The sequence below is a fragment of the Maniola hyperantus genome, chromosome 13 (assembly GCF_902806685.2).
Source record: "Maniola hyperantus chromosome 13, iAphHyp1.2, whole genome shotgun sequence".
Classification (NCBI taxonomy): Eukaryota; Metazoa; Arthropoda; class Insecta; order Lepidoptera; family Nymphalidae; genus Maniola; species Maniola hyperantus.
This window is the reverse complement of record NC_048548.1, coordinates 7,285,069-7,312,265: the sequence shown is the minus strand read 5'-3', so window position 1 is coordinate 7,312,265 and position 27,197 is coordinate 7,285,069. Positions and strand designations below refer to the sequence as shown.

Genomic DNA, 27,197 nt, shown 5'->3' with positions numbered 1-27,197 from the left:
GTGATAAACAGAGATTTTTTTCAAGAACACATACAATTACTTACATACAAGAAATTGCAAAACAAACTTTGAGAATTCGTGGCGTAATTGTATTTCTCATGCGTTATTTACTTGTTTGCACATAAAAAACGTTTAATACAAATATTGACTACTAAACAATGGTAATAATTGTCGTGTTATTCATCGTTACGTCGAGCTATCGCTATCTCATACGAGGTTACACCGTACTTACATCTACCTATTATTCTATCTACGCTCTCATATGACTCCTACCCATGGACCTAGAATTTCTAGGTCCATGCTCCTACCATAGCACCACCAGCACCACACAGAGAACAGAGTACCCAAGAGTATATATAATCCTCTTGGATGAATGATAAAGATAATCCTACACTCTGTTCCACAGAGTAAATTTTAGGGTGGAAAAAAAATGGAATGGAATGGAAAAATTAAAAATTTAAATTGTGGAATTTAAAAATTTTTTGCGCAGCGGATCAGCCTGGCTGTCCAGCGCGGAAATGCAGCCAGTATTCTTGGCACCATTCCACGCGTTCATGATTTATATAGTAATTAGATAAGGCTAGCTTTAAGTTTTATTGTATTAAAAAAAAAAAATGATAAAAAATTGTGGATTAGCTGATGAAGTCCAGGCCGATTGCCGTAAACTGACATGTGACATCGCAATAGAAATATCCTTAAGAATCGTGATTGTTACAGTTGATAAATTTGCTATCGCGGACGACTAATGCACTATATCGCATTTGGTCATTATCGACATTTTGATGACGTATTGGTAGCACGGACCTATTTATAACCCGACTAAATCTAATATCTATGGTAATCACTTGGTAATCTAGCAATTTACATGGACATAACAGTCTCCTAAATTTGGCTACGTTACTTATTACAAATAAGTAGTTAGTCTGTGGTAACTATTTAGAACCCCAGACCACAAAGTACAATTTTTTGTTGTTTTTCCTTAGTTTACGCGTTTGTTTTTTGTGATTAATTCTGCAACTTTGCTTGCTCCTCGGACTCCGGAGACTTAGTTTTTCTCACTGAACTTATACGCAAATGCCTGGGCACTGATTTGCCTAAGTATTGGGACCCTTATTGACGGACTGTGGCTGCTTGGAAGTTAGAACTCGTAAGTTAACAAACGTTATAATTCAATACAAGTAAAGGCTCTCATGCGGGTTTCCTCACGATCTTCCTTTTCCTTCACAGCTAAGCAAGTGATATTTAGTTGTTACAATGGTATTAAACTCCGAAAAGTTAGAGGAGTTTTAACAGCGTTTCATAAAGTACCTATTATACAAATTGAGTCCATTGCTACTGGTGGTTATGACTTCATAGTAAGTACCTCCACACTACAAGTGCTTTCTTGAGTATGTTTCCTTATGTATCTAGAGCTGCCTAAAACGTTGCTCTTCATATGAAAGTTTGGATGTTTCTTACTCCTTCGCACCACAAATATTTAAAGAAACAATTTGGATTAGCTAAATTAGTAACAAAGATACCATATACACTGATTCTAAAGTCTTCGCAGACAACGTCATACCTAAACAGAAGCTGGTAGTGCCTAGTGGTATAGATTAAGCAACACAGTCAGTGGTCACTTACTCAGTTATCATATTTTTTTTTCAGGCAAAGGTGATACAGTGCTGCATTCATTTCTTCATCCTGACAAAGATATGGATTGGGATATGTTGTGAACTCGAGCTCTTGGACCCCGTGCAGAGACAAATAAAATAATGAACAGTGGCAGATTAGATTTATAAGAAGCAGATGGTGATATAATTAAAATGTCAGAATCTAATCTACTTTAATAAAAGAATACATAAAAAAATCATCAAACTGTTGTTTTATTTGCCTAAATAATTTAAATTCCAAAGTAATTTCCAAAGCTAAATCAATTAAATCAGAAAATGATTTGACTTTTGGACATTACTTTGGGGAATAATTTTAGAAGTTCCCCGAAGAGCCTAGTGGTTAGGATGTCCACCTCTGAATAATTGAAGGTTGGGGGTTCAATTCTAGGTACGCATCTCTAAGAGTTATGTGCGTTTTAAACAATTAATTATACTTAACTTGATTTAGCGGTGAAGGAAACATCATGAGGAAATCTGCATGCCTGAGAGTTCTCCATATTGTTCTCAAAGGAGTCAAAGGTATACTATTATGTTCAGCTTGTCGCTGGCTCACTATAGAGTACGGTTCTCTTGAGTGTGAGAAGAGTTTTGGCCATAGTCTACCATGCTGGCCAAATGCGGATTGGTAGACTTCACTTCACACACCTTTGATAACATTTTGGAGAACTCTCAGGCATGCAGGTTTCCACACGATGTTTTCCATCACCGTTAAAGCAATGATATTTAATTATTTAATTAAAATGCACATAACTGTTCTCCAAGAAGTTATAGGTGCGTGTAAAAAGTACTCTGTGATTCTCATTTCTCAGTGTTAGTATACCTCTATATTTAATGTACTCTGTGCATCAAACCTACTAATGAAAGAGTCATCACATATTCTTTTAAAAGCACTTATGAGACTTACATTAATCTAAAAATACTTTTATACTATTATACTAGCTTCTAAAATTAATAATTGATTTCTTATCTAGCAGAAGAATTACTATAGCCTTTTTTAATCCCTTTCATAACTTTATTTTAATTAATATGAGTAGTAAAACGATTTGCGGATAGCTTATGTCACTGATAAAAACACCTCTCGAGATGTTTCAATGAAAACCTCATTTGACGTAACATTTGTCGAGGTTCTTATATGACATCAAACTTCAAAACGCGTCCGCAATAGCATTTTTCATACAATAAATTTTATCGATAGTGTAAATGAACTGTCAAAACATTTTTTTGTCCACATCTATCCTTTGTGGACAGTCTCACCAAACCGTGATAGGAAAACCATATTTTGACATTGATGCTGTCAGTAAATGATAGATGCAGTCGATTCGCAATTTATTATATATTTAATTTCTATTCTAAGACAGAAGTACTTAATAATTAAAATAGAAAGGTCAAAATTTTACTAATCTAGATGTCTCAAGTTATAAAAATATTACTGCCTGAAATTCCTAATGAAGTGGGTGAAGTATTTTTCAAAGGACACATAAAAATGACTGATCAAGATTGTTTAACAATATTCATTACAACTTATTCAACAAGCAGTAAAATATTAGCAGGTAAAACTGTTTACAAAGAAAAAATTATTTATGGCTACCACAGTAATAATAATCTACCAAAGAATATTTTAAAGAAGTTCTTAAATAGTTTTATAGTAAACAAAATTCAGTACCCAAAACTGATTAGCCTAGTACTAAATGGTGTTAAAAAAAAAATTGAAGATTGCATTGTTATGCTGTATGATTATAATAAAATGAAAAATTCTGAAACTCTTAGTACAAACGACTGTTGTTTCTCAACACTGCAAGGATTGATTCAAGGAGAGTGTGGTCAGTCATATTATAGAACATCTGAAAACAAACCAAGATTACAAAGTCTGTCCTGGTTTGAATCATCAATGTTTGGGCAGCATGTATATAATTATGTTATATTGATAAAATGGCTTTTAAATACGGTCAAATCCAAGAGAAAGGTGAGTTATATATTTCGTAATAATAGTTTAGTATACCAGTTAACTGTTAGTAAACATTTTTAGACCTCTTGAGCTCATGTCTGTTTTTATTATACTATTCTATCCAGTTGTATTTAACTTTCATAAGAGAATTTATATAAATGATATTATAGGCTCATATTGTGGACTTCAAGCCTTACAGGTATATATCCTCACTGTACAGTAGCCGGCAAGGAATATTGTACATCCTTTAGAATGAGATTTCGGCTTCGTACTGTGTTGTCGCTGTCACTCATACCTATGTGATGTTTTGTCTGTCTCAATGACAGAAACAGCTCTGGGAGTAGAGAGTAGGAACTCTTTAATTGTCCGGGATAAAAAGGAGCTTATGTCACTCTCCAGGTCTTTAACTATACTCGTGCAAAGAAACACTTCAATCTGTGGCGACGTGGTTGAAGGACAAACCAACAAACAAACACACTTTCACTTCTGAGGAATACATCCATACTAATATTATAAATGCGAAAGTGTGTCTGTCTGTCTGTCTGCTAGCTTTTCACCGTTCAACGCTACTTTTTATCCTGGAATTTTTTCAAAAACCTAAATCAACGCATACGAAGTCGCGGGCATCAGCTAGTTGTAAATATTTGCTGCTCTGTCATTTTTACTCATATGTAAATAAAATAAACTTTATTTTTCTGTATTTCCAGGTAACAATAGAACATGGAAACTTGATAATGGTTATTATTTTGGATATTCTACTTGGATATCTAGTATTGGAACTACTTGTTTTTGACAGAAAAGCACTTGGTACACTACTATTTGGAATTTTAGAGGTATTATAATACATTATACTATAAAATACATACATCATATTTTAAAATAATTAATGTTAAAAGTTGCAAAATACAAGCTTTTGCATACAATGACCATAGTTTCCAAAAAAAAAAACATCCCTTACATGTCCATAAAATATAAATAAATACATACCAGGTCTGATTGTAGCCAAGCGCTAGTCTATAAATTAAAAAAAAAGCACTGTTGAATTAATCCAGGTCTAATAAGTTTCCTTCAAAAATAATGTGCAATACCGAACAATGTGCATACAGAACACTTAATAGTATTTTACAGTACCCAACAGGAAATATTGTACATCAAGGTTTCTTAGAGCGTTGTCTCTGTCGTTGAGACCGACAAAAAGCCACATAGGTATAAGTGACTGAGACAACGCTCTACGAAGCCTCTTTCTAAAAGTCAAGTACAATATTTCCTGCTGGCTACTGTGCAGTACCTACAAGTACAGGTACAGGAGGCTCACTTTGCTAAGATGTTTAAATAAAATATAGTGACTCTAATGATAATGCAATAAGGTTCAATTCACAGCACTACAAAACAGCACTCAAAAATTTAAAGACACTAGAATCTAAAGATCAAATAACTGAATTTACTTACTTCTTTTTTTTCAGAAATTAGTAAATCTTATGTATTCCTTGTTAAAATGGCTTATGGGGGCACCAGCTGGTCTGAAGTTAAATAATGCATTCAACAAAATGTTAGGGAAGTATTTTTTATATCACGTTGAACTGTGGTGGTTATTCTTGGGTGAGTACAATAGAAATCTTGGAAACTTATATTATTTTACTAAAACCTCATTTGAGTCTAAAATATGTGGGAGGTATTGACTCATCATCATGATCAACCCATACAGAGCATGAGTCTCCTCTCAGAGTGAGAAGGCCATAGTGCAGATTGGCAGACTTCACACACTTTTGAGTACATTATGGAGAACTCTCAGACATGCAGGTTACCTCTCGATGTTTTCCTTCACTGTTAAAGTAAGTTATATTTAATTACTTTAAACGCACATAGATAGAACAACAAAAGATAGAAGTGTGTGCCCGGGATCGAACCTACGATTAGGAGGCAAGTTTATAAAACTTATGTTATCCTTCCAGCAAAGAATTTAATATAATATTATAGTGAGAAATCATTATATTTAGACTTGTTAATTTGGAGATAGTGGCGTCGGTTCTGTTGTCTTTCTCTAAACTAAATTTAGAGTATCTGCATCCTTTTCTTTTTAATATTGCTAAAAAAGGATGGAACACAAATTTTACATTGAAAGACTAAATTTTAGTGGATGCTAAAAATTTAAGCACTGGCTCGCGACTGGTAACTAAAGTCACGAGGTTTGACAGCTCTAAATTAAATTTAAACTGTCGAAACTGTGCCTGTCCTTTTCATATTACATAAGTAAGAAGAGGATGTGAATACTTACTCTAAAATGTAGTTATAAATTATATAGTTTAATATATAAATCGGAATACTAGAAATATGTATTCCATAACAAAGAGCTATAAAAATAACCTGGTAGTATTAATAATATTATATACCTAATATTAATTTAACATTTTTCAGATGTGTCAGGTGAAAAGTTGGATGTGTTTCTACATATTTATCAGTATTTGGGCTATTTAGGATTCACATTCCAAGCTGCCATAATATCAGATATGATGTGTTTAGCCACCTTTCATTCTTACTGCATTTATGTATATGCTGCAAGGTAATCCATTTATGTATAACTAGCTGCCCCGGCGAACTACATACCGCCTAACAGTCGATTCTTTTTCAGGATATTTTTTTAAATTTTTCTCTCCGTAAGAACCATCCCCGTACTTCAAGGAATATTATAAAAAAGAATTAGCGAAATCGGTTCAGCTGTTCTCGAGATTTGCGATCAGCAACACATTTTGCGATTCATTTTTATATATAGAGATAACTCAAATAAACTCATAATTACAAAACACTATTTTTAAGGTGTAACATCTTGTCCCCTACCTGTCGTCTCGAAATGTTAATGCGGCAAAGTACTCGTAACGGGTTCTACTCATATATCCTTATGACCTTATCACAGCATAGCACCTTGCAGGTACAGAACGCTCACGGCGCAGACGTGAATAAATAGTGACTCTTGTTATGACGAAATAAAGTGTATTTCAGCTTGTACAGTGCTGTGGACCAAAATTTTATAAACGCCTATTTTGCATAAACTCTTATCTTTCTCTCTCTAATAAACCATAAGAGATAGAGTTACGCGAGAGTTATCGAAGGGGCGCGTCGCTCATACGGGAGGTATATTTCTTGGGTCAACTCACGTGACCAAGACCAAATGAGCCCGGCCTTTCTAGGGTTCTGCTACCGAAGGGTAACAATGGGACCCTATTATTAAGCCTCCGCTGTCCATCCGAGCGACCGTTTTTTTGTATTCTGTAAGCGTGCTGCGTCTCATGAACCGTAATAGGTAGAGTAGAGCACTCTCTCTACATTCTGTAAAAAATTTCACAGAATGTGGAAGAGCCGTCGAATGGGCGTGCTGCCGTTCATTCATCACCAGATTGTAAGATTAACATATTATAATATTAAAATAATGTAGATCAATTTGGTAAATGATGACGCCAGAGGGGTAATCGAATCCTCACATTACGCTATACTAAAGCAGTAGTTGAAAAATATATATTGCAATTCTTATCATCATCGTTATTATCAACTGATAGGCACGCACTGCTGGACATAGGTGTCTTATAGGGACTTCCACATACTAAGGTCTTGCGCCACCTGAATCCAGCTCTCGGCAGGCGACTCGTTTGATGTTGTCTGTCCACCTGGTGGGGGTCTTCCAACGCTGCGCTTTCCGTGCAATTCTCAACTCGCACTTATTTTTTTCAGATTGTTTAACCTACAAATATCAGGGTTAACGGCTCTATTACGATTATTTGTTGGAAGGAAGTATAATCCTCTGAGGGGTGGTATAGATTCCTGCGAATATACTAACCAGGAGATGTTTGTTGGCACAGTGGCATTCACTATACTTCTTCTGTTATTGCCAACTACTCTTATGTACTATATTGTATTCACTATGGTCAGTATTTTGTCAGATTTCAGAGGAGTTAATTTGCAGCACGCTCGTAACAAAAGTAGCGCTCATTTAAATATTAACAAATCAAACTTAATGAAATTTTTTAGACATGTTCTAGAAACAAACATCTGTCTTGGTTTGCCAGATTTCTGTTAAAATGTGTAGTTTAGTTACACGGGCTGAAAGATTTGACAGTGTAGAACATGTCTACAAAATTCCATTGAGTTTGATATGTTAGTATTTAAATGAGAACTAAACTACGTTTGTATGGAGCGCGCTAGGGGAACTTCTCTTAATTATAAAGACTGCATATTTTATTTAAAGTTTACTATTTACTTTTCCAGTTCCGAGTGTTATCTCTGTCTGTACAGTATATTCTGGCAAAAGTTATTTATTTGATACAAAGTCTTCCAATTCATGTTTTTATTTTATGGATAACACGATCGCCTAAAATTGCAGGTAGATATGATTTCAATTTAGATTATTTGAGCATCAGACTTTCTATACTGTAATGGAAAATTTGTTTTCTAGGTAACATACTGATAGAAGAAGTGGAAAGTGATTCATCAATTATTCTCAAAGTTAGACTGTGTAATAAATCTCTTGGAGACCTTACTGAGAACTTTACACCACCAGTAAAAGTTCCCAAACACTTTGACTGGAGTAACATCGTGTCTAACGTTTTTACAGGGAAACAAATAATTTAAATGAAATCCGTGAAATCATAAAGAAATGAAACAAAAAATCTGCCTAGACTTATTTTATTAATTGCGCACAAAAATAAAAATTGTCTGGTCACCACACAAGTGAGCGTATAAATGCTTAGTAACTTAAACTATTCGCAGCAGACTGGGCAATTTATACATATATTAATTATATTAATTAATAACAAATGGTCTAAGATCCGTTATTAGAAATATCTACCGTCATCTGTTATTCGTGATATGATAAGGAATATAATATGCTAGATCATCAATAGATTGATACATCGCGAATAGGTTGCCTAGCCAAATTACGTGCCGATGATGTTAAACAGTAAAAAAAATGTTTTCGATGATATTTCTAATACCGTGTCTCCTACCAAAAGTACATTCCATTGTATGAAGGCCAAAACAACACACCCAAACAATTTTCGACATATATAAACGCCTTTACATGGACAATTCTGTTCACTTACGTCACAAATATTGTTACGATGGACACTAGTTATAATACAAAAATGTGGGCTCTATGTGGAATTACAGAGCTTAATAGTCATTCTTTTAAATATACAAATCCTGATTAATTTAAACAATTTAATGAGGCTAATTATGTATGTTGTACACAATTTATAAACGTAAATGACAGGTCTAAATCTATTTCTAACCCTTTCATAATACTCTCTGCAGAAAAGGATAGCAGTAGGTATAGAAGTGTTTTAGTTTAGAGAGTGTGTACAACAGAACTAGCCACAGTAACTTTAATTTATTACCCATTTAAGGCTACCAGAAAGTTATTTTACAGTGAATACTATTTATTACATCTGATCAATTTAGATGTTTTCTTACAGAGACTCATTGCAGTTTTACATTAAGTATAACCTACAAATTTACAAGTAAAGCTCTAGTTAAAAATACTAAACGTTTTGTAAAACATTAAAAATTTATGAAATATTCGTTAGGGCAAGATTTAGGTAAGTCTTGTTTGAGTTATCAAATCTGCAAGAACAACCTCTCGAAATACTGTTTTTAATGAGTAGGTATATTAATAGCTTTATCACGAGAATTCGTAATCGTTTGTAACCTCTTTGCCCAAGGCAGAGTTTAGGTGCCTAAACAATTAATTATTACATGTTTAATGGCCACAGGAATGTTGATATAAATATACTTCCGTATTCTATACTATTTCTACTCGAGTACTCAAAATAAACGAAGTGAGCACAGCAATAGGCATCCATTCACTCTGCTCATAGGCACATACATATTTTGGATTAAAATATATCCATATTATGACAAAATAAAATTGTTATAATAAAAGTTCATTCATTAAATTATTGAGCTTTGATGTTGTTTTTCTTTATTTCTTTAGAAACATTTTGAAACAGGTTTCACACATTTCTGTCCTCACTTCGCACTGTACACTAACTAATCTTACTTTCAGAACACGAAAAAGGTTAAACATTACTATCACGCCGATGGTTATTCACAAAGAAAATAAATGTTATCTTTGTTTCGAGGTTAGTTACAATTTAGTTGCGAATAAAGAAGACTAAAGCACACATAATAAGTATTTCATTATGTTTAAGAGACTTGAGAGTACGTGCTTTTTGTCATCTTGGCATTAGTTAAAAATTATACAAATAAAATGCATTATGAACCAACAATATATTATAAATACTACTATTAGTACGACAGATAATTAATTTCATTCTTATTAAAATCCATAAAATTTCGTATATGTTTTAACGTATTCATACGTAACTACATACATTTTTTATTTACAAAAATTGATTATTCAAAAATATATTTCAACATATATACCTACGGATTAAATATTTTATGGTCATTATATCGAAAATTGTTTGCTCATTCTGCTATTCATGTTATCTTTCTCTCACAATTTGTGCATTGCAATTCAAACGTGAGACATGTATGACGTAACAAGTCTTGTTCTATCAGTGATCATTCCATTTCCCACATACCAAATAGTTCGTTATTCACTAATCAACAGCGTAAAATCCAGTGTGTGAAGCAATGCTTAAAGTTAGGCGCCGTGTCTCACTTGTACGTCTCCGGTGGGTATAGGCCAATTTTTTTTCTACCTTTACATATTTTCTAAACTATTTTCTTTATCATCACAGATATTAGTAATAAAATTAGGAAAGTGTGAATCCGATCACAATACATTAGATGATTTAATAAACGTGGGGGAGTAATATGAACATGAAGCAATGTAAACTGTTTATAGTATAGTACCTACTATACAAGCTAACGCAATCGCGGGATGATAGGCGGGAATTCTTAGTTCTTGAGTACACACCTGTAGTCCTTATTCACGTCCGAGCTTGGATTTGGTGAGAGCTCTTTAGGTCTAACTGTACCACGACACGATGCTAATTTTGATTCCAAAGCCTACAATGAAGAAAATCGAACATGAATGATGTTAATATTAGTAGGTGACGGAGTTATATAGGTACATAGGTACATGTGCGATTAGTGCCTCCACCTCATGTGCAACAAAATATTACATTAAATAAGAAAAAGAACTTTGCAACTAATCTAGTATGTGGACCTTGTTTAATTTTTAGTGTCATATTATATTACTACGACCTTACATAATAAAGTGGTCGTTTCTGTATAGTACGCGACAGGTTGAGATGACAACCGGGGTGGGGACGCCTCGCACACCCGCACCAGCCCCTGCGCTAACCCGGCGCGGGATAGCGCGGGTAGCGTGCTGGTGGCGAGGTGTACCCCACCTCATACCCCCGATTGCCATCTCGACCTGTCGCGCACTATACATTGTCATAAAACAGTTAGCATATAAAAAAATATTTGAAAATATGGACCGAGTTCAATAATAGCTAGAACCTTAAATAATTAATAAGTGAAAGTTCCAGATCTTTCATGCGTATTTAAATAAAAGGTTATCATATCACGACTCCTAAGTAGATTCCATTCCATCCGATCCGATACAGCAACATTAGTAGATTTTAGAGATAAGTGCCTGTAGCCCCATGATAAATATATATTAATATAAAATAGGTAAAGCGACAATGGGGCCAATAGGCTACTTGACAATTTTTTCAAGTTGGTCTTAAATGGTTAATATTTGTCCAATTATATCAAAAAAATTAACACTATATTTTTTTGCGCCCTAAAAACCGTAAAACTTTAATTTAAAAAAATATTTTCTTAGACAGGTGAAAACACTGTCGGCCATGTTTGGCCGATAGATTATCTGTGCTCTGACGTCATGCATTTGTAAACAACAGCATAACCACAGAGTACATTATATATACTGAGCATAACCTACCAAAGTTGAATAAACATGACTTCTATACTAGTTTACATGAAAAATATTATAGTAATTATCGTTATTGTATCATCCGAGAATGTAAAAAACGCATCGATAAAGACCACAGGAAAGTTGTGGATTAGAGTGCCCAGTGAAATAAATATACGTAACACGCAAAGACTTTCTTAAAGGGATCCTATATGACTAACGACTTCAACCCAAATTTATTTTTGCAAAGATCACTTTGTTGTAAGTCTTACTTAATAACTTATTCAATTTATAAAGAGAAAACGATATTTTTTTACGTTTACTATGAGTTTTTAGAAATATATAAAAACTAGCTTATGCTCGTGACTTCGCCCGCGTGGACTTCATAAATTTCAAACCTCCATTTAACCCACTCAGAGGTGGAATTTCAAAAAATCCTTTCCTAGTGGATACCTTCTCTTTACCTACAAAGAACACACTCACCAAATTTCATGTATCTAGGACCAGCTGTTTAGATGTTTAGGCTGTGCGTTGATATATAAGTTAGTCAGGACTCTAAATTTTATATATATGGATACTACGTTAGTCCCCGCGTGACATAGGAATGACATTTCTTTGTTTACATATTTAATGACGTCACATCATGGCTGACAGCGTTTTCTGCGTTTCAAATAAAAATAAAAATTGTATTTTTTTAAATTGGATTTATATATCCATCCTGCGTTTTTAATAATTGTTATTGATATATTTCGTTGTTTTAAGCAAAATACTATATAAATAATCATTTATTGGACGAAATTAGATATGAGTCAAGTAGCCTATTCTTTTGTACACAATCTCTAAACTAAATTAACGGGTCTAAATCTAGTGCCATCCTTTTCCGCATGCAACATTATGAAAGGGATATCAATAGATTAGACGTGTCATTTTAGTTTAATTTAGAGTTTGTGTACAACAGAATTAGCCACAATGTGACACAAGATTTTGCATAGATATACTAAACTAATATGCATGCGGGAACCACTAAAACTCCAGAATAATATGCACGGATGCCAGTTATACCAAGGGCCACATGCTATTATTATTAGTTGTAAAGTAGAATAATAGAGGTGTAATTCTTAAATTTAATTTTAACTAAAATCTTTTCCTTTGAGTTATGTATAAGTATGGCGCAATGTTACATGTAGTCGAGTCTAATAATAATTACTACTTTATTATATACATAAAAAAGCACCAGAGTACACTTTGTACTACTCATATAAAACAGTAAAAATATTATTATCTACTTACTAACAATAAAATACAACAATAAAACAAAATTGTTTTAATACAATCTAATGTTAAGTATACCTAGATACCTAGATGTATCTAAAGGGTTCTACACCATATTTCAAATATTTAAAGACATTCATAGTGAATCAAAGGGATAGTTAAAAGTCAACTTGGGTGACGAGAAATATTAGAAAATAAAATATCTGCCTATCTCTACTTTGCTATGTACTTACAGGCGATGCAAGGGCCGTCTGTATCCAATTCCAAAGCAACCAAAAAAATAAGAAAATTTATTCAAATATGTATAAAGCAAAAGTCCAATATTTTAAAATATAGTGTAGCAACCCTTTTATGACGCGTATTAGACTATTTCTGTCAAAACTGTTGTCTCAACATCTGTTTCCCTTTTCCTTGATCCGGTCCTTTCCTTGTGGAAGTGAAGTTAAGGAAAGTCTCGAGCCCTTCGCGAGATCTCACGATAAAAGACCTTCTCAGTTTGCCGTTCTCGCTCTGGTAAGACCTTTCAAAAGGTTGTTCGGAAGGTCTCGGAGTCGAAAGAGGCAACGGTCTTTGTAAGTGTATTGGATGTTCAGATCTTGAATACTGGCGCGTATATTCCGATGGTTTTCTATACTCTACTGACTCATCTAAGTCATTCGGTTCAAGTTCCTTATCGGAGACTGCATCGGCTACATCCGACTGAGGATATTGCTCTGTCGGCGTCTGTATGCCACACGAGCATTTGACCTTACCACATTCACGGCAAAGAAATCTTTCAAGCTGCAAGCAATAAACATCATGCATGCTACAAAATACAAACCGTGCAAAATAAAACTACACTGCAAAATCTACAGCATTACACATCTAATATTAAATTAATTTGTCCCAATAAGTTTTCATTTAAGAAAAGTGTATATTGTGTAAGTAATTGTCGCTCAAGGTTACGAGGTAACTTTCGACCTATGGGTACCTTCCTACCTAAGTTACAATGACCTTGAGTGAAATAATTAAGACGCATATTTTCCAAGTTTAACTACAATGCGGCTAATCAATATATACTTTCTACTAGTTAACCCGCCCTAGCTTTGCGTGAGTGGTATTACCTATCCTATTATATAGACAGATATGAAATTACAGCACATATTATAACATTCCTCATGAAATATTCTGAATAATAATGAAGCATTGAGAAGTTTAACTTCTATAGAGCCAAGTCCTATTTTTTTTTAACCAAAATCGAACCTTTACTGATAAGGAAGAAATGAAAATATATAAATCTTGTATGTATGGTTAAAAGTCGTATGGTCAAAAGTCTACTTTTTACAAAGTTAGTACACTGATTATCTTCACTAAAACATGGGACTAACTTGACAGTACAACCTGTGATTTGTAAAGAAAAAAGGAAAGTCAAAATTGGTTTAGATTTGACGGATTTACAGAATAATAGCGATAATTTTCTACTCCGAAAGAATCCTATTGTTTTTATGAAAAAGATCTTAAATTTATTAATTGCCTTGTAAGCACAACTAAAGGAAAAAATCCGAAAACTGAATTTTTGGATACATCACAAAAAAAAATTAAAACGTGTACAGGAACATAATTAGTTTACTAAATCACACATCACGGCGCTGTACGTCATCAACTTGTAATGTTGTACATAAGTGTTATATTATCTTGTATGATGGTACGGAACCCGTCGTGTGCGAATCCGACTCACACTTGACCGGTTTTTATTATATTCATCTGGGTTGCACTCATTAAAAAATTTACTTATTACGAAATAATTTAGGGATTAATGTCATATTGTGCATAAGAATGGTAAGTCATAAAAATAATTTATTAAAATAAAAGTATAAATAATAATTTTAGTACTTTTATTATGTCACATGTAATGAAATCTAATTAATAGATACCTACTTAAATAAATTATATATTAAATATGTTCAACAAATAAATATAATTTATATAATAAATTACAATTAATATTACTTACATAAATAGCCATTATACATTTATTAATACATAAATATATAACATAATATAGTTACTACGGTGCACTAGGATTTCCCCAATTAATTTCCGCCACAACTAATAAACAAATAAAAACTACTACCAATACTACAGAAAAATAATACATATAACTCACCCCTACTTTCCGAAGGAGGTCACCCACTAGGTTTATAGCTGATACTCGCGAAGACGGTGTCATAGCGTTCCCATTTACTTCACCTGTAAAAATAAATTAAAAAATCATGTCACATCCAATCCACGAATGTATAATATAAAAAAGGTGGATCGCTTGAACCAACTTTGTCATAATATTATGTTAAAGTATTCGCGCATACGGAAAGTGTTTAAATTGTTTCGAATCACGCAGCGCCAGTGACGTATTACACTTAGGTCACAGAATATATAATATAGGTGCATAAGGCGCTAGTCTAGTAGTAAGACTCAAATCAGACTGAAATATTTTTTAAAGGAAGTAAATAGTTGAAGGCCCCTAAAAATTAAAGAGTGGAACAGCTTAAGAGTACCTAAGCATTGTTTCTATAAATTAAAAAGAAGGGAATTATAAACTGGTAAAACACAGATGCAGGCAGTTTGTTCCGTATCTTAAGAGGTTTCTATCAGAAAAGTTGAACAAAAACGTTTCGTATGAATAAATTTGATGTCAACTATATGTACATGAGAATGCCAACTCTCAGTTTCTCGCAGATCTCCACAGAATATGGTCTTATGTAACTTGTCTTTCTTATTATCCAGCTGCTTTCAGGATCTGCTCGAGACAGTCCCACCCATTTGTCCATGTAGTAAATCTACACTAATATTATAAAGAGGAAAACTTTGTTTGTTTGTTTGTTTGTTTGTTTGTACTGAATAGGCTCAAAAACTACTGGACCGATTTTAAAAATTCTTTCACCATTCGAAAGCTACATTATCCACGAGTAACATAGGCTATATTTATTTTGGAAAAAAATAGGGTTCCGTAAGATATTTGGGTTTTTCGGACACAAGGTGTAAAAAATCAACCAGAAAAGTTACTTATTTTGCGTACGCTGCCTAAACTATAAAAGATAGAACCATAAAATGTTCTAATTAATTGTAGATCTTATAAATATCTACAAAAAAGTCCGCGACACACTATACCCATCTATGTCGAGTGAGGCACAGCAACCATTTTTTTATTTAAAAATCTTGAATTTTTTTTGGACTACATTTAAACGCGTTTATTTTACTCATGCTATTAATCCTTATCAAAATAAATGATTTCATCACTAAGAACAGTTTATGGAGATAATGGGGCCGATTCTCTTGTACACAATCTCTAAACTAAACTAAATTAACAGGTCTAAATTTAGTTCTATCCTTTTCCGCAAGCAACATTATGAAAGGGATAGCAATAGATTTAGACGAGCTATTTTAGTTTAGTTTAGAGATTGTGTACAAGAGAATCGGCCCCATTATTTGGTCTTTGAATGATTAAAATTGGACGTTTGGTTTTGAAGTTATGGCGAAATTAAAATATTACGATTTCTGCTGCACGGCCCGTTGTCTACACTAATATTATAAAGAGGAAAACTTTGTTTGTTTGTTTGTTTGTTTGTTTGTTTGTTTGTTTGTACTGAATAGGCTCAAAAACTACTGGACCGATTTTAAAAATTCTTTCACCATTCGAAAGCTACATTATCCACGAGTAACATAGGCTATATTTTATTTTGGAAAAAAAATAGGGTTCCGTAAGATATTTGGGTTTTTCGGACACAAGGTGTAAAAAATCAACCAGAAAAGTTACTTATTTTGCGTACGCTGCCTAAACTATAAAAGATAGAACCATAAAATGTTCTAATTAATTGTAGATCTTATAAATATCTACAAAAAAGTCCGCGACACACTATACCCATCTATGTCGAGTGAGGCACAGCAACCATTTTTTTATTTAAAAATCTTGAATTTTTTTGGACTACATTTAAACGCGTTTATTTTACTCATGCTATTAATCCTTATCAAAATAAATGATTTCATCACTAAGAACAGTTTATGGAGATAATATTTGGTCTTTGAATGATTAAAATTGGACGTTTGGTTTTGAAGTTATGGCGAAATTAAAATATTACGATTTCTGCTGCACGGCCCGTTGTCTACACTAATATTATAAAGAGGAAAACTTTGTTTGTTTGTTTGTTTGTTTGTTTGTTTGTTTGTTTGTTTGTTTGTACTGAATAGGCTCAAAAACTACTGGACCGATTTTAAAAATTCTTTCACCATTCGAAAGCTACATTATCCACGAGTAACATAGGCTATATTTTATTTTGGAAAAAAATAGGGTTCCGTAAGATATTTGGGTTTTTCGGACACAAGGTGTAAAAAATCAACCAGAAAAGTTACTTATTTTGCGTACGCTGCCTAAACTATAAAAGATAGAACCATAAAATGTTCTAATTAATTGTAGATCTTATAAATATCTACAAAAAAGTCCGCGACACACTATACCCATCTATGTCGAGTGAGGCACAGCAACCATTTTTTTATTTAAAAATCTTGAATTTTTTTGGACTACATTTAAACGCGTTTATTTTACTCATGCTATTAATCCTTATCAAAATAAATGATTTCATCACTAAGAACAGTTTATGGAGATAATATTTGGTCTTTGAATGATTAAAATTGGACGTTTGGTTTTGAAGTTATGGCGAAATTAAAATATTACGATTTCTGCTGCACGGCCCGTTGTCTACACTAATATTATAAAGAGGAAAATTTTGTTTGTTTGTTTGTTTGTTTGTTTGTTTGTTTGTTGGTTTGTACTGAATAGGCTCAAAAACTACTGGACCGATTTTAAAAATTCTTTCACCATTCGAAAGCTACATTATCCACGAGTAACATAGGCTATATTTTATTTTGGAAAAAAATAGGGTTCCGTAAGATATTTGGGTTTTTCGGACACAAGGTGTAAAAAATCAACCAGAAAAGTTACTTATTTTGCGTACGCTGCCTAAACTATAAAAGATAGAACCATAAAATGTTCTAATTAATTGTAGATCTTATAAATATCTACAAAAAAGTCCGCGACACACTATACCCATCTATGTCGAGTGCGGCACAGCAACCATTTTTTTATTTAAAAATCTTGAATTTTTTTTGGACTACATTTAAACGCGTTTATTTTACTCATGCTATTAATCCTTATCAAAATAAATGATTTCATCACTAAGAACAGTTTATGAAGATAATATTTGGTCTTTGAATGATTAAAATTGGACGTTTGGTTTTGAAGTTATGGCGAAATTAAAATATTACGATTTCTGCTGCACGGCCCGATGTCGTTAAGTTTGTTTGTAGGGGGTAATCTTTAGAACTACTGAACCGATTGTAAAATTCTTTCACCAGTAGAAAGCTACATTATTCCTGAGTGACATAGGCTATACGGGATCTTTAAAAACCTAAATCTACGCGGGCGAAGCCGCGGGGATCAGTATTATATAAAGAGGTAATGTCGTTAAGTTTGTTTGTAGGGGGTAATCTTTAGAACTACTGAACCGATTTTAAAAATTCTTTCACCAGTAGAAAGCTACATTATTCCTGAGTGACATAGGCTATACGGGATCTTTAAAAACCTAAATCTACGCGGGCGAAGCCGCGGGGATCAGCTAGTCAATGATAAACTTACGTTTTGCTGGTGATATCATAGAAGTTTGTGTTTCTATTTCCACTTGGGTTCGAGCTGAATGTCCATTGCATAATGGTTCATTTGTACTGCTTTCTTCTTTCTTCATTATTGGAATTTTCTCTATAACTTTTAATTCTTGTTTTAGATCTACAAATATAACTACATGTTACACTTACATAATATACATAATCATCATCATAATGGCCCCGATTCTCTAGTCTCTGTCTAAACTAAATTTAGACTATCTGCATCCCTTTCTTTTTACTAATGCTAAAAAAGGAACGGAACATGACTTTCACATTTAAAGACTCTAAATTTTAGTGCACAATACAAATTTAAACAGTAGGTTCTTGAGTGCATGCTAAAATCACGGTTTTTACCATCTAAAAATTAAATTTAGAAATGTCAAACTGCTTCTGTCCTTTTCATATTACAATAGTAAGAAGAGGGTGCGAATACTCTAAAATTAGGTTGTGCTTAGAATCGGTGCCAATGTGGCTAATTCCTTTGTACACAATCTCTAAACTAAACTAAAATATCACGTCTAAATCTATTGCTATCCCTTTCATAATGTTGCTTGCGGAAAAGGAAAGCACTAGATTTAGACCTGTTAATTTAGTTTAGTTTAGAGATTGTGTACTAGAGAATCGGCCCCATTATCTGCTTTAATTTGCGTTGCAGCGGTGCCCGCGTTGCAGAGAGGCGTCTGACAACAGAATTGCTTTTTTATTTTAACTAGTTGGCGCTGTAGGCGCACGTTCGGAAATTGTGACATAATTATACATTCGTTTGATTGTTGTAAAGATTTTAATTGGGAAAAAATAGCAATTAGAATTATTTGTAACTTTAGGAACACTTTTAGGAAGTAGAAAGATAAACGTTTGTTCTATGGAACACATAATAATTGAATAATTTTCTAAGAAAACTTATGAAGTAATACTTCTTCTGGCGCTACATAAGAGTAAAATGACCGCCAAAAGAATAGCTGATTTGAGACTTCCATTGAGGTGTTCTAAACTACCCAATAGCCCTTTTTTATTTTTTAACTACGTGATGCCCGCGGCTTCGCCCGCATAGATTTAGGTTATTAATATCCTGTGGGAACTCTTCAATTAACTAAAATATTAGTTATTTAACATGGCTAATATTCTTTAAAAAAATAATCTGGATAAAAGTAGCCTATGTCCATCCCTAGGATGCAAGCTATCTTTGTACCAAATTTCGTCAAAATCGGCCGTGAAAAGCTAGCAGACAGACAGACACACTTTCACATTTATAATATTAGTTTTTTAATATGTATACTATGAATCGTTTTCAAAACTACTAAATCCAACATAACTTATTCATTTCTTAATCATAATATCTGCCACAAGGTCAAAGAATTTTCGTTTCCCACCAATGTTGTTCTTGGCTAAATTATTGAAATTATATTCTACGTATATGTGTATAATTTATAATAATCCAATTACTGATTGACTATCAACATACAGCTCCAACATCTGGGTCAACACATGGAAAATATAAAAATATTCTAAAAAGCGTCATCTGTCATAATACTATGGTGTTGTAAACAAATACATATGCATAATAGCAGTTAATTACTCTTAATTGATCATTGTTCTTATAACTAACTGATTAAAGGCATTATGGTAATCTATAATGTTAAAATGAATCACTAAATGTGTTGGTCATCGCAAATTTCGAGAACAGCTGAACCGATTTCGCTAATTCTTTTTTTATAGTATTCCATGAAGTACGAGGATGGTTCTTACAGAGAGAAAAATTTTAAAAATTTGAATCGACTGTTAGGCGGAATGAAGTTCGCCAGGGCAGCTAGTCAAAGATAAATATAAAATTTACCTAAAGATATATATTATTTATCATCTCAACTGGCTCACTATTGAACATGGATCTCCTCTCAGAACAAGAGGGTTTATAGGCCATAGTCCACCATGCTCGGCAAGTGTGGACTGGCAGATTTCACAATTCACACACCTTTGGGAATATTATGGAGAACTTTCAGGCATCAAATCCATTAAAACACTTTCTGACCAACAGAGTTGTTCACATATAGAATAAATTGCCTAAGTTCTGTTAACCAGTTCAAGAATAGATTAGACAAACATTTGGAAAACTCGAAGCACTCTTGATATAGCATATAGATCAGCGAAAGCTGCTTAGTCTATTAAAAATAATAATAAAACAAGTTTCCTCACAATGTTTCTTCACCATTAAAACAAGTATATTTAATTGCTAGAAACACATGTAACTCTGAAAAGGTTCCCTCCAATCCAAATAGGTCAATATATTAACCACTAACTAGGCTGTCACTGATTTTGAATTATTTAAATTTTATAGAATTTGAATGAAAAGAAAGATGTGCATTAACTATTTGATATTATTATAAAAAAATTACCTCTGGCTTCATCTGTTGCCCGCTGCAAGTTTACCCTCAAGTTCTCAATTTCATCTACTTCACTTTCTAACACTGCATTGCGTTCATATGCCTGATTTAACAGTGTCTCTATACATGAAACTGATTCAGATATGATTCTGTGGGCAAGAAACTTATTGAATGAATAAACTCATGCTTTGTGAGTGAATGAACTACAGACTAAAATCAACTTGCTGAATAAAGTACTTTAATGAAGTATATTTTCTGTGTCTAAGCTGCAAACTATTTCTGATACCAAATTGTGTCAAAGTCTGTTAAAAGGATGGGTCTTTCTACGCTGATTTAACAGATTTAAAAACAGACACACTTTCACAATTAGTATGGAAGTATTATATATTTTACATTCACTTTTTGGCATACAAAATTAATCAATAAATTCAAAGGTTCTGCCAAGAACATCAAATCATTTACTTACCTTTGACCTCTTTCCAGATCATCATTTTTTTGCTCTAATTCTCTAATGTATATTGCTTGTTTTTCTTTATCTATTTTTAGTGCTTTTAATTCATTTTCTAGTGCATTAGTTTCATGTTGACTCCTTTCTAGTTTACTCTGTGTGAAAGATACCAAATTAACATTGGCAGGCTAAAGACTGATTTAGTTTATAATATTTTCTGATACAATTTTTCTACTTAACTTAACTTAAAGATTAAGGTCTATCTAAATATATTAAAGGAAAAGGACTGACTGACTAATCTATCAACGCACACTGGAACTACTGAACGGATTGGGCTGAAGTTTAGCACGCAGATAGCTATTATGACTTAGACATCCGTTAAGAAAGGATTTTTGACAATTCAATCCCTAAGGGGGTAAAATAGGGGTTTGTAATTTGTGTAGTCGACGCAGATCAAGTCGTGAACATAAGTCAGTACATACATAAAATCAAAAGTACTTCATAAATCTTAAGGTACAAAAATGAGTGAATATAAAATTTACCGGAAAGAATAGTCATATTAACAAACAAATCAATCAAACAATTGCCTTATTGCTAACTATTAAATTAATCATATAATTTAGTTCATACTTATTTTAAACGAGCAAAACTGATCGATTTTAAGTTGCCATCAATCTGTTAGTAATAAGTAATAAACTTGAATGATCTCATTGTTATGAATTTAAGCTACTGCATGACACATCCCATGAGGTTTCAATAATATTGAACATACCCTGAGCATTTCAATCTCATTTCTCAGACGTTGGTTTTGATGTTCGAGATCTCTATTCTGTTTTTCAACCTGTGCCAGTGAAGCCTCTAATTCTTTTTCCAGTTGAGCCGAGTTTTCTGTGTACTCGTCTAATTCTTGCTGAATGTCTGATGACCTACAGACAAAATCAATAATAAAAACCAGTTTTAACTATACACCATATAAATCCTATGAATAATATTGAGATAGAGAAAGGTTGTTATACTTTTGTTCATAATATTTTGCTTGTTCCTTCCAATACTCCACTGAATTTAAATCTAAATGTTTTGGAGATTCCATATTTTAAAACTAGATCTTGAAAGTTTTTCTCTCCTCTCCTCTCCTCACACTTTTAAATAATAAAATCAATTAAAATTGGTTTTATACATAGACCAATATTAATTTACGAAAAGAAGAAGCGGTTAGATATCAAAATAGTATCTAGATCTTTTGTTACAATATTTTCACAAGTTCAGCCATTGTTAATTACAAACACAGACCAATAACATATAGGAATATAGGATACTTACAAATATTTTTCAACTGGCTTAACCATAGAGATAGTATACATAGAGGTAACCATAACATGTTGCCGCTCTTGTACATCTATGTGTCAAAGAGGTATTGTTATCTCCGTCTTTTTCAGGGAACCTCCATTCGTGTAAAAGCGATAGCTCATATAAGTCTGGCAACGTCGCTCTATCGGTGAAAATAGTGACCAGTATTATAGTTAACAGGTGCCCACAGCAGGTACCCCCATAGATTAATATGTATACCAGGTACCCCCTTAAGCAGACAAAACATTGGGGTTTGATGCAACATTTTTACCAAATATTTAAAAATCAGATAAATCAGGATCAAAATTACACTAAAAAGTGGAAACAAAATGTGTGAAGCTGTATTTTGTGCATCCAGATCAACGAAAGGAGGCGTAAAAGTTCCAGAATTGTATTTTCATGGGTTAGTCTTTAATAATTATTTCATCGCTACCAACCGCGATTTTTACTCCAAAAATCGCTGAAAATTAAAGATTTGCTTATTATAAGTGTAATCATCTCATGACAAAGTAATAAAATCACGTTTCATAGCGTAATTTAATATTTATTTAATGCATTCTTTTAGGCCTCATTTGTAGTGATGTGTGTACATACTTTATCGATAAAATCAAATTTATCGTTTTAATAAGCATTTGCATACTTTTGTAGATTTCCAAAATGTCCTGAAATTAGAAATGCCACACATTTCTAAATAATCATGACCATAAAACGAAAAAACTAGGAGCCAAAGAAATATTCTCGCCTATTTTCAAAACATTTCGAAAATCCTGTTAAGTATATTTTTGGTTTAAAATAAAGAAATAAGGATTAGATGCAGTACCAGTACATTTGAAGGATATCCTAAATAGTTAGGTACTATCAACCAGTATGTACTAAGCACTTTCAAATTGTATGTAGGTAGCCGGTAGGTGTTTACTACTAGATAAGTAGCACAACAATTTTCTTGATTTGACCATAGTTAAACAAAAAGAGACCAACTATTAATTTGCAGTTTTGAGGAAGTAAATTATTTCTTATGCTTTACAGTTTTTTTTTTAAATTTTTGTTAAAAATGCAAAAATCCCTATGACGATCATAAGGATTTTTGCATGTTTAAAAGCATGACAAATAAAATTTTATTTCAGGATATAAAGAAACTAAAACCACGTAAAGAGTTGGCTAATAGTGAAACAAAAATGAGTCGAACTTTTTCGAGTTCGAACTTAGAAGCCTTGGGTCTGCTGATTGTGAATAGATACTAGGCTACCCAGGCTGGCTGCCAGGTAGGTATAAACTTTGTAACAACTAATCACTAATCCAACTCCTCAATGTCATGTTGCAAGAGTAGGTAAGTAGTTAGGTAAAGACTGTTGTTGAGGATAATTTTTTTATTCAATTATAAACTTTTAGAAGTTCTTACTTTTGAATCGTCAAATGCATCTATTTTTGGTCAGTAATAAGGAAAATAGAACTTACCAGGGCCACTGTAGTTCATCGTGAGTCTTATAGCTTTTTAATTTTATTACTTGTTTTTTTTAACAGATTGTAAAGAGAGTCGCAGGGAGTCGGATGGTGTTGGCGCAAGACCGTCGCGTGTGGAAATCCTATCCTAGAGAGTATCGAGCAGCTATAATATGCCAGCTGATCTCAACTTAGATCTGATTTATTTCACGTATAAAGACGATCCTAAAACAAGTCACATTTCTTATCTACCTACATTTGAAGCGGTGGGAAGTAGAACCAACAAACTGTTTGCCTATCTTCTTTTTACTCAATAAATTGATTTGAATTAATTAAAATGTGTTTCCTTTTATACTAAGTACTAGTTGATGCCCGCGACTGCGTCCGCGAGGATTAGTACCTTTCCTTTGTTACTCTCCGTCCTTTCAAATATATCTATGCCAAAAATCAAGTCGATTGGTTGTTTAGTTAGGGCGTGAAGGAAGGACAAACACACTTTCGCATTTATAAATAAAAAATATTCGAAGAGATGTGTTCCGTCATCTGAACATAGAGAATTAATTTAGCTGTAATATCGATATCCTTAAAAAATTCGTCGTCCAACCGTAGATGGGTGCACACAGTGACAAGATGACGCACGCGCACATAAAATGATTGACACGCGTTTGAGCTTAGTATCCATCCAGGTAATCATTCATCCAAGGGCTTAACGGGCTTAACGATATCTCTATGGGCTTAACGGCTCTGGGTTCTAGCCAGCATGTGGTATAGTCACAGACGTAGATAGAGTAATAAAGGTAGATACAGGAACGTTTGCTTTCTCATTCACACTAAAAAGAGAGCACAGATAAAGTTACTTATGTGATAAACAGAGACGCAGCTAACCTATTTTTTGTCCCTTATCGTGTAACTGGTTTTTTTCAATAATACATACAACTTATATACAAAGCATGCAACTTAAGTTGCGAAACAAACTTTGAGAATTCGTGGCGTAATTGTATTTCTCATGAGTTATTTACTTGTTTTAACATAAAAAACGTTTAATACAAATATTGTTGATCGGTTAATACAAATATTGACTACTAAACAATGGTAATAATTGTCGTTTTATTCATCGTTACGTCGTGCTATCGCTATCTCATACACAGTCCTTAAATCTACCTATTATTCTATCTACGGTCACAGATCACTATATACTAGTTACATACAATTTCTTTGACTAGTCTAGACTCTAGCTCTAGAGAGTTCTAGTTCTGCTGGCGCCGCAAAATGCGTGCTATTATTATACTCTTTGAATGCTTGCGACAAACAACGCCATTAACAGCAAGCATCGGCAAAAACCACAGACACAGATCTATATTAACCGAAAAGAGTTGAAATTAAATGCGAGCGCTACCTACTTTCGTTCTTGTGGTATATAAGCATGAGATAAGCGAGTTGCCCTAATGTCCTATAGAAAATAGTTGATTGGAAATACGCCGTTCCCTGGATGACAGCGAGAACGCCACCGGCTCAGTAGACAAGATTTAGAGGCAAGACTTGGATTTGCAGAATATGTATGGATCAGTTACGTATACAACAAGTAAGTTCATATTTTATTTTACAATATCAAAGCACATACCACTTTGCACTTTTATTTGTGAAATACCTACGTATATTATAAGTAGGTATTTCATACGTATAAACACAAATAAAAGTGCAAAGAGATATGTGCTTTGATATTGTAAAATAAAATATGAACTTACTTGTTGTATACGTAACTGATCCATACATATTCTGCAAATCCAGGTCTTGCCTCTAAATCTTGTCTACTGAGCCGGTGGCGTTCTCGCTGTCATCCAGGGAACGGCCACATCTAACACAATGTGGATGATAACAATGATGCACAAGTTCTGCCATCTTAACAACGTATCCAATCCTCCTGCAATCAGTACCATTATTATAAATGCGAAAGTGTTTGTTTGTTGGTTTGTCCTTCAATCGCGTCGCAACGGTGCAACGGATTGACGTGATTTTTTGCATGGGTATAGATAAAAACCTGTAGAATGACATAGGCTACTTTTTATCCCGGAAAATGAAAGAGTTCCCACGGGATTTTAAAAAAACCTAATTTCACGCGGACGAAGTCGCGGGAATCAGCTAATTGGTGCATAAAAACTAGCCACAAGCAAACTATAAGTAGAAACTCAAGTCCTTTAAACGCGCAGAGGTCAAAAATACAAAAAAAAAGTATAGATCCGAAAGAGCAAAATGTGTGTGCGTATGCGCGCCGCGTTAGTAACCGACTACAGGGACACGTCACAACAAGTAACAACACGCCGCGACGCCGTCCCCCACCAGCAGCCCGCCCCGGCACCGAACGAATAGGTACGCACCGCACGGTATGCCAGCACCCAAATATAAGCCAAACTAAAAGTCAAATATTCTTTGTTTAAAAAACATAATAAATGTAAAAACGTATAACACTGTTTTAGCGGAACTGCAATAACTTTTTTATATAGATAAATATGGCATAATATTGTATATCAAATCTTTAAAAGAGCAACCGCCTAGTTTCTTGCTGATTCTTCTCGGTGGGAAAGGCATTCCGAGCCAGTGGTAGATGCATATGACGATTTAAAAGTACTTGTAAGAGTTTAATTGAATAAAATATATTTTTATTTCATTCAGACTTTCACTGGATTAATGAAATTAAATGCTTCCTAATTCTTTCCCTGCACGCAACTCATTGTTGGTGTCATACAATAAAATGAAGCTATTATCATGACCTTTAAAATGACATATATCACAACTTGATACACCACTGGGGACGAAACCGCCCATTCTCCTTTACACAGCAATGCACTATAAATGGCTTCTACACACCTTCAATACTAAATTTAAAACAGAAAACTAAATAAAAACTCGTAATATTCGCAATAAATAACTATCATAGAGGTTTGTTGGGCACGTTATCGTTTGTGCAAAAAAGCTAAACTATGACAAAGACAATAAACTGTGTTTTTGTCTTTATCACTCTTCAGAGCTTTTCTATACACCTTAACTTGCTCTAACAAGATATTTTTATTTTAATGCCTAGTCTCCTTGATTCTTAGTCTGAGAGCTGATGGTATAATTTTATTTC

At 33.5% G+C, this 27,197-nt stretch overlaps 2 protein-coding genes across 3 annotated transcripts; one reads left to right on the top strand and one right to left on the bottom strand.

Moving 5' to 3' along the window:
• The first annotated feature begins 355 nt into the window (after positions 1 to 355).
• On the top strand, positions 356 to 9,551 carry PIG-Q (phosphatidylinositol glycan anchor biosynthesis class Q). Its single transcript, XM_069502649.1, has 8 exons — positions 356 to 464; positions 2,967 to 3,615; positions 4,305 to 4,430; positions 5,061 to 5,196; positions 6,013 to 6,157; positions 7,321 to 7,513; positions 7,855 to 7,969; positions 8,042 to 9,551. Exons 2-8 carry the CDS (start codon positions 3,058 to 3,060, stop codon positions 8,215 to 8,217), a joined length of 1,449 nt encoding a protein of 482 aa, XP_069358750.1. The 5' UTR covers positions 356 to 464; positions 2,967 to 3,057; the 3' UTR covers positions 8,218 to 9,551.
• LOC117987941 (nuclear distribution protein nudE-like 1) lies at positions 8,256 to 22,564 on the bottom strand. 2 transcript variants are annotated; one of them, XM_034975016.2, is made up of 7 exons: positions 22,303 to 22,564; positions 22,059 to 22,212; positions 21,305 to 21,441; positions 20,851 to 20,987; positions 18,435 to 18,581; positions 14,913 to 14,995; positions 8,256 to 13,546 (listed from the first exon to the last, which is right to left on the bottom strand). In XM_034975016.2, exons 1-7 carry the CDS (start codon positions 22,374 to 22,376, stop codon positions 13,142 to 13,144), a joined length of 1,137 nt encoding a protein of 378 aa, XP_034830907.1. In that variant the 5' UTR covers positions 22,377 to 22,564; the 3' UTR covers positions 8,256 to 13,141. The 2 variants fall into 2 exon arrangements, with proteins under 2 accessions (XP_034830907.1, XP_034830908.1); XM_034975017.2 differs by having other exon boundaries at positions 8,256 to 10,620.
• Positions 22,565 to 27,197: the final 4,633 nt, after the last annotated feature.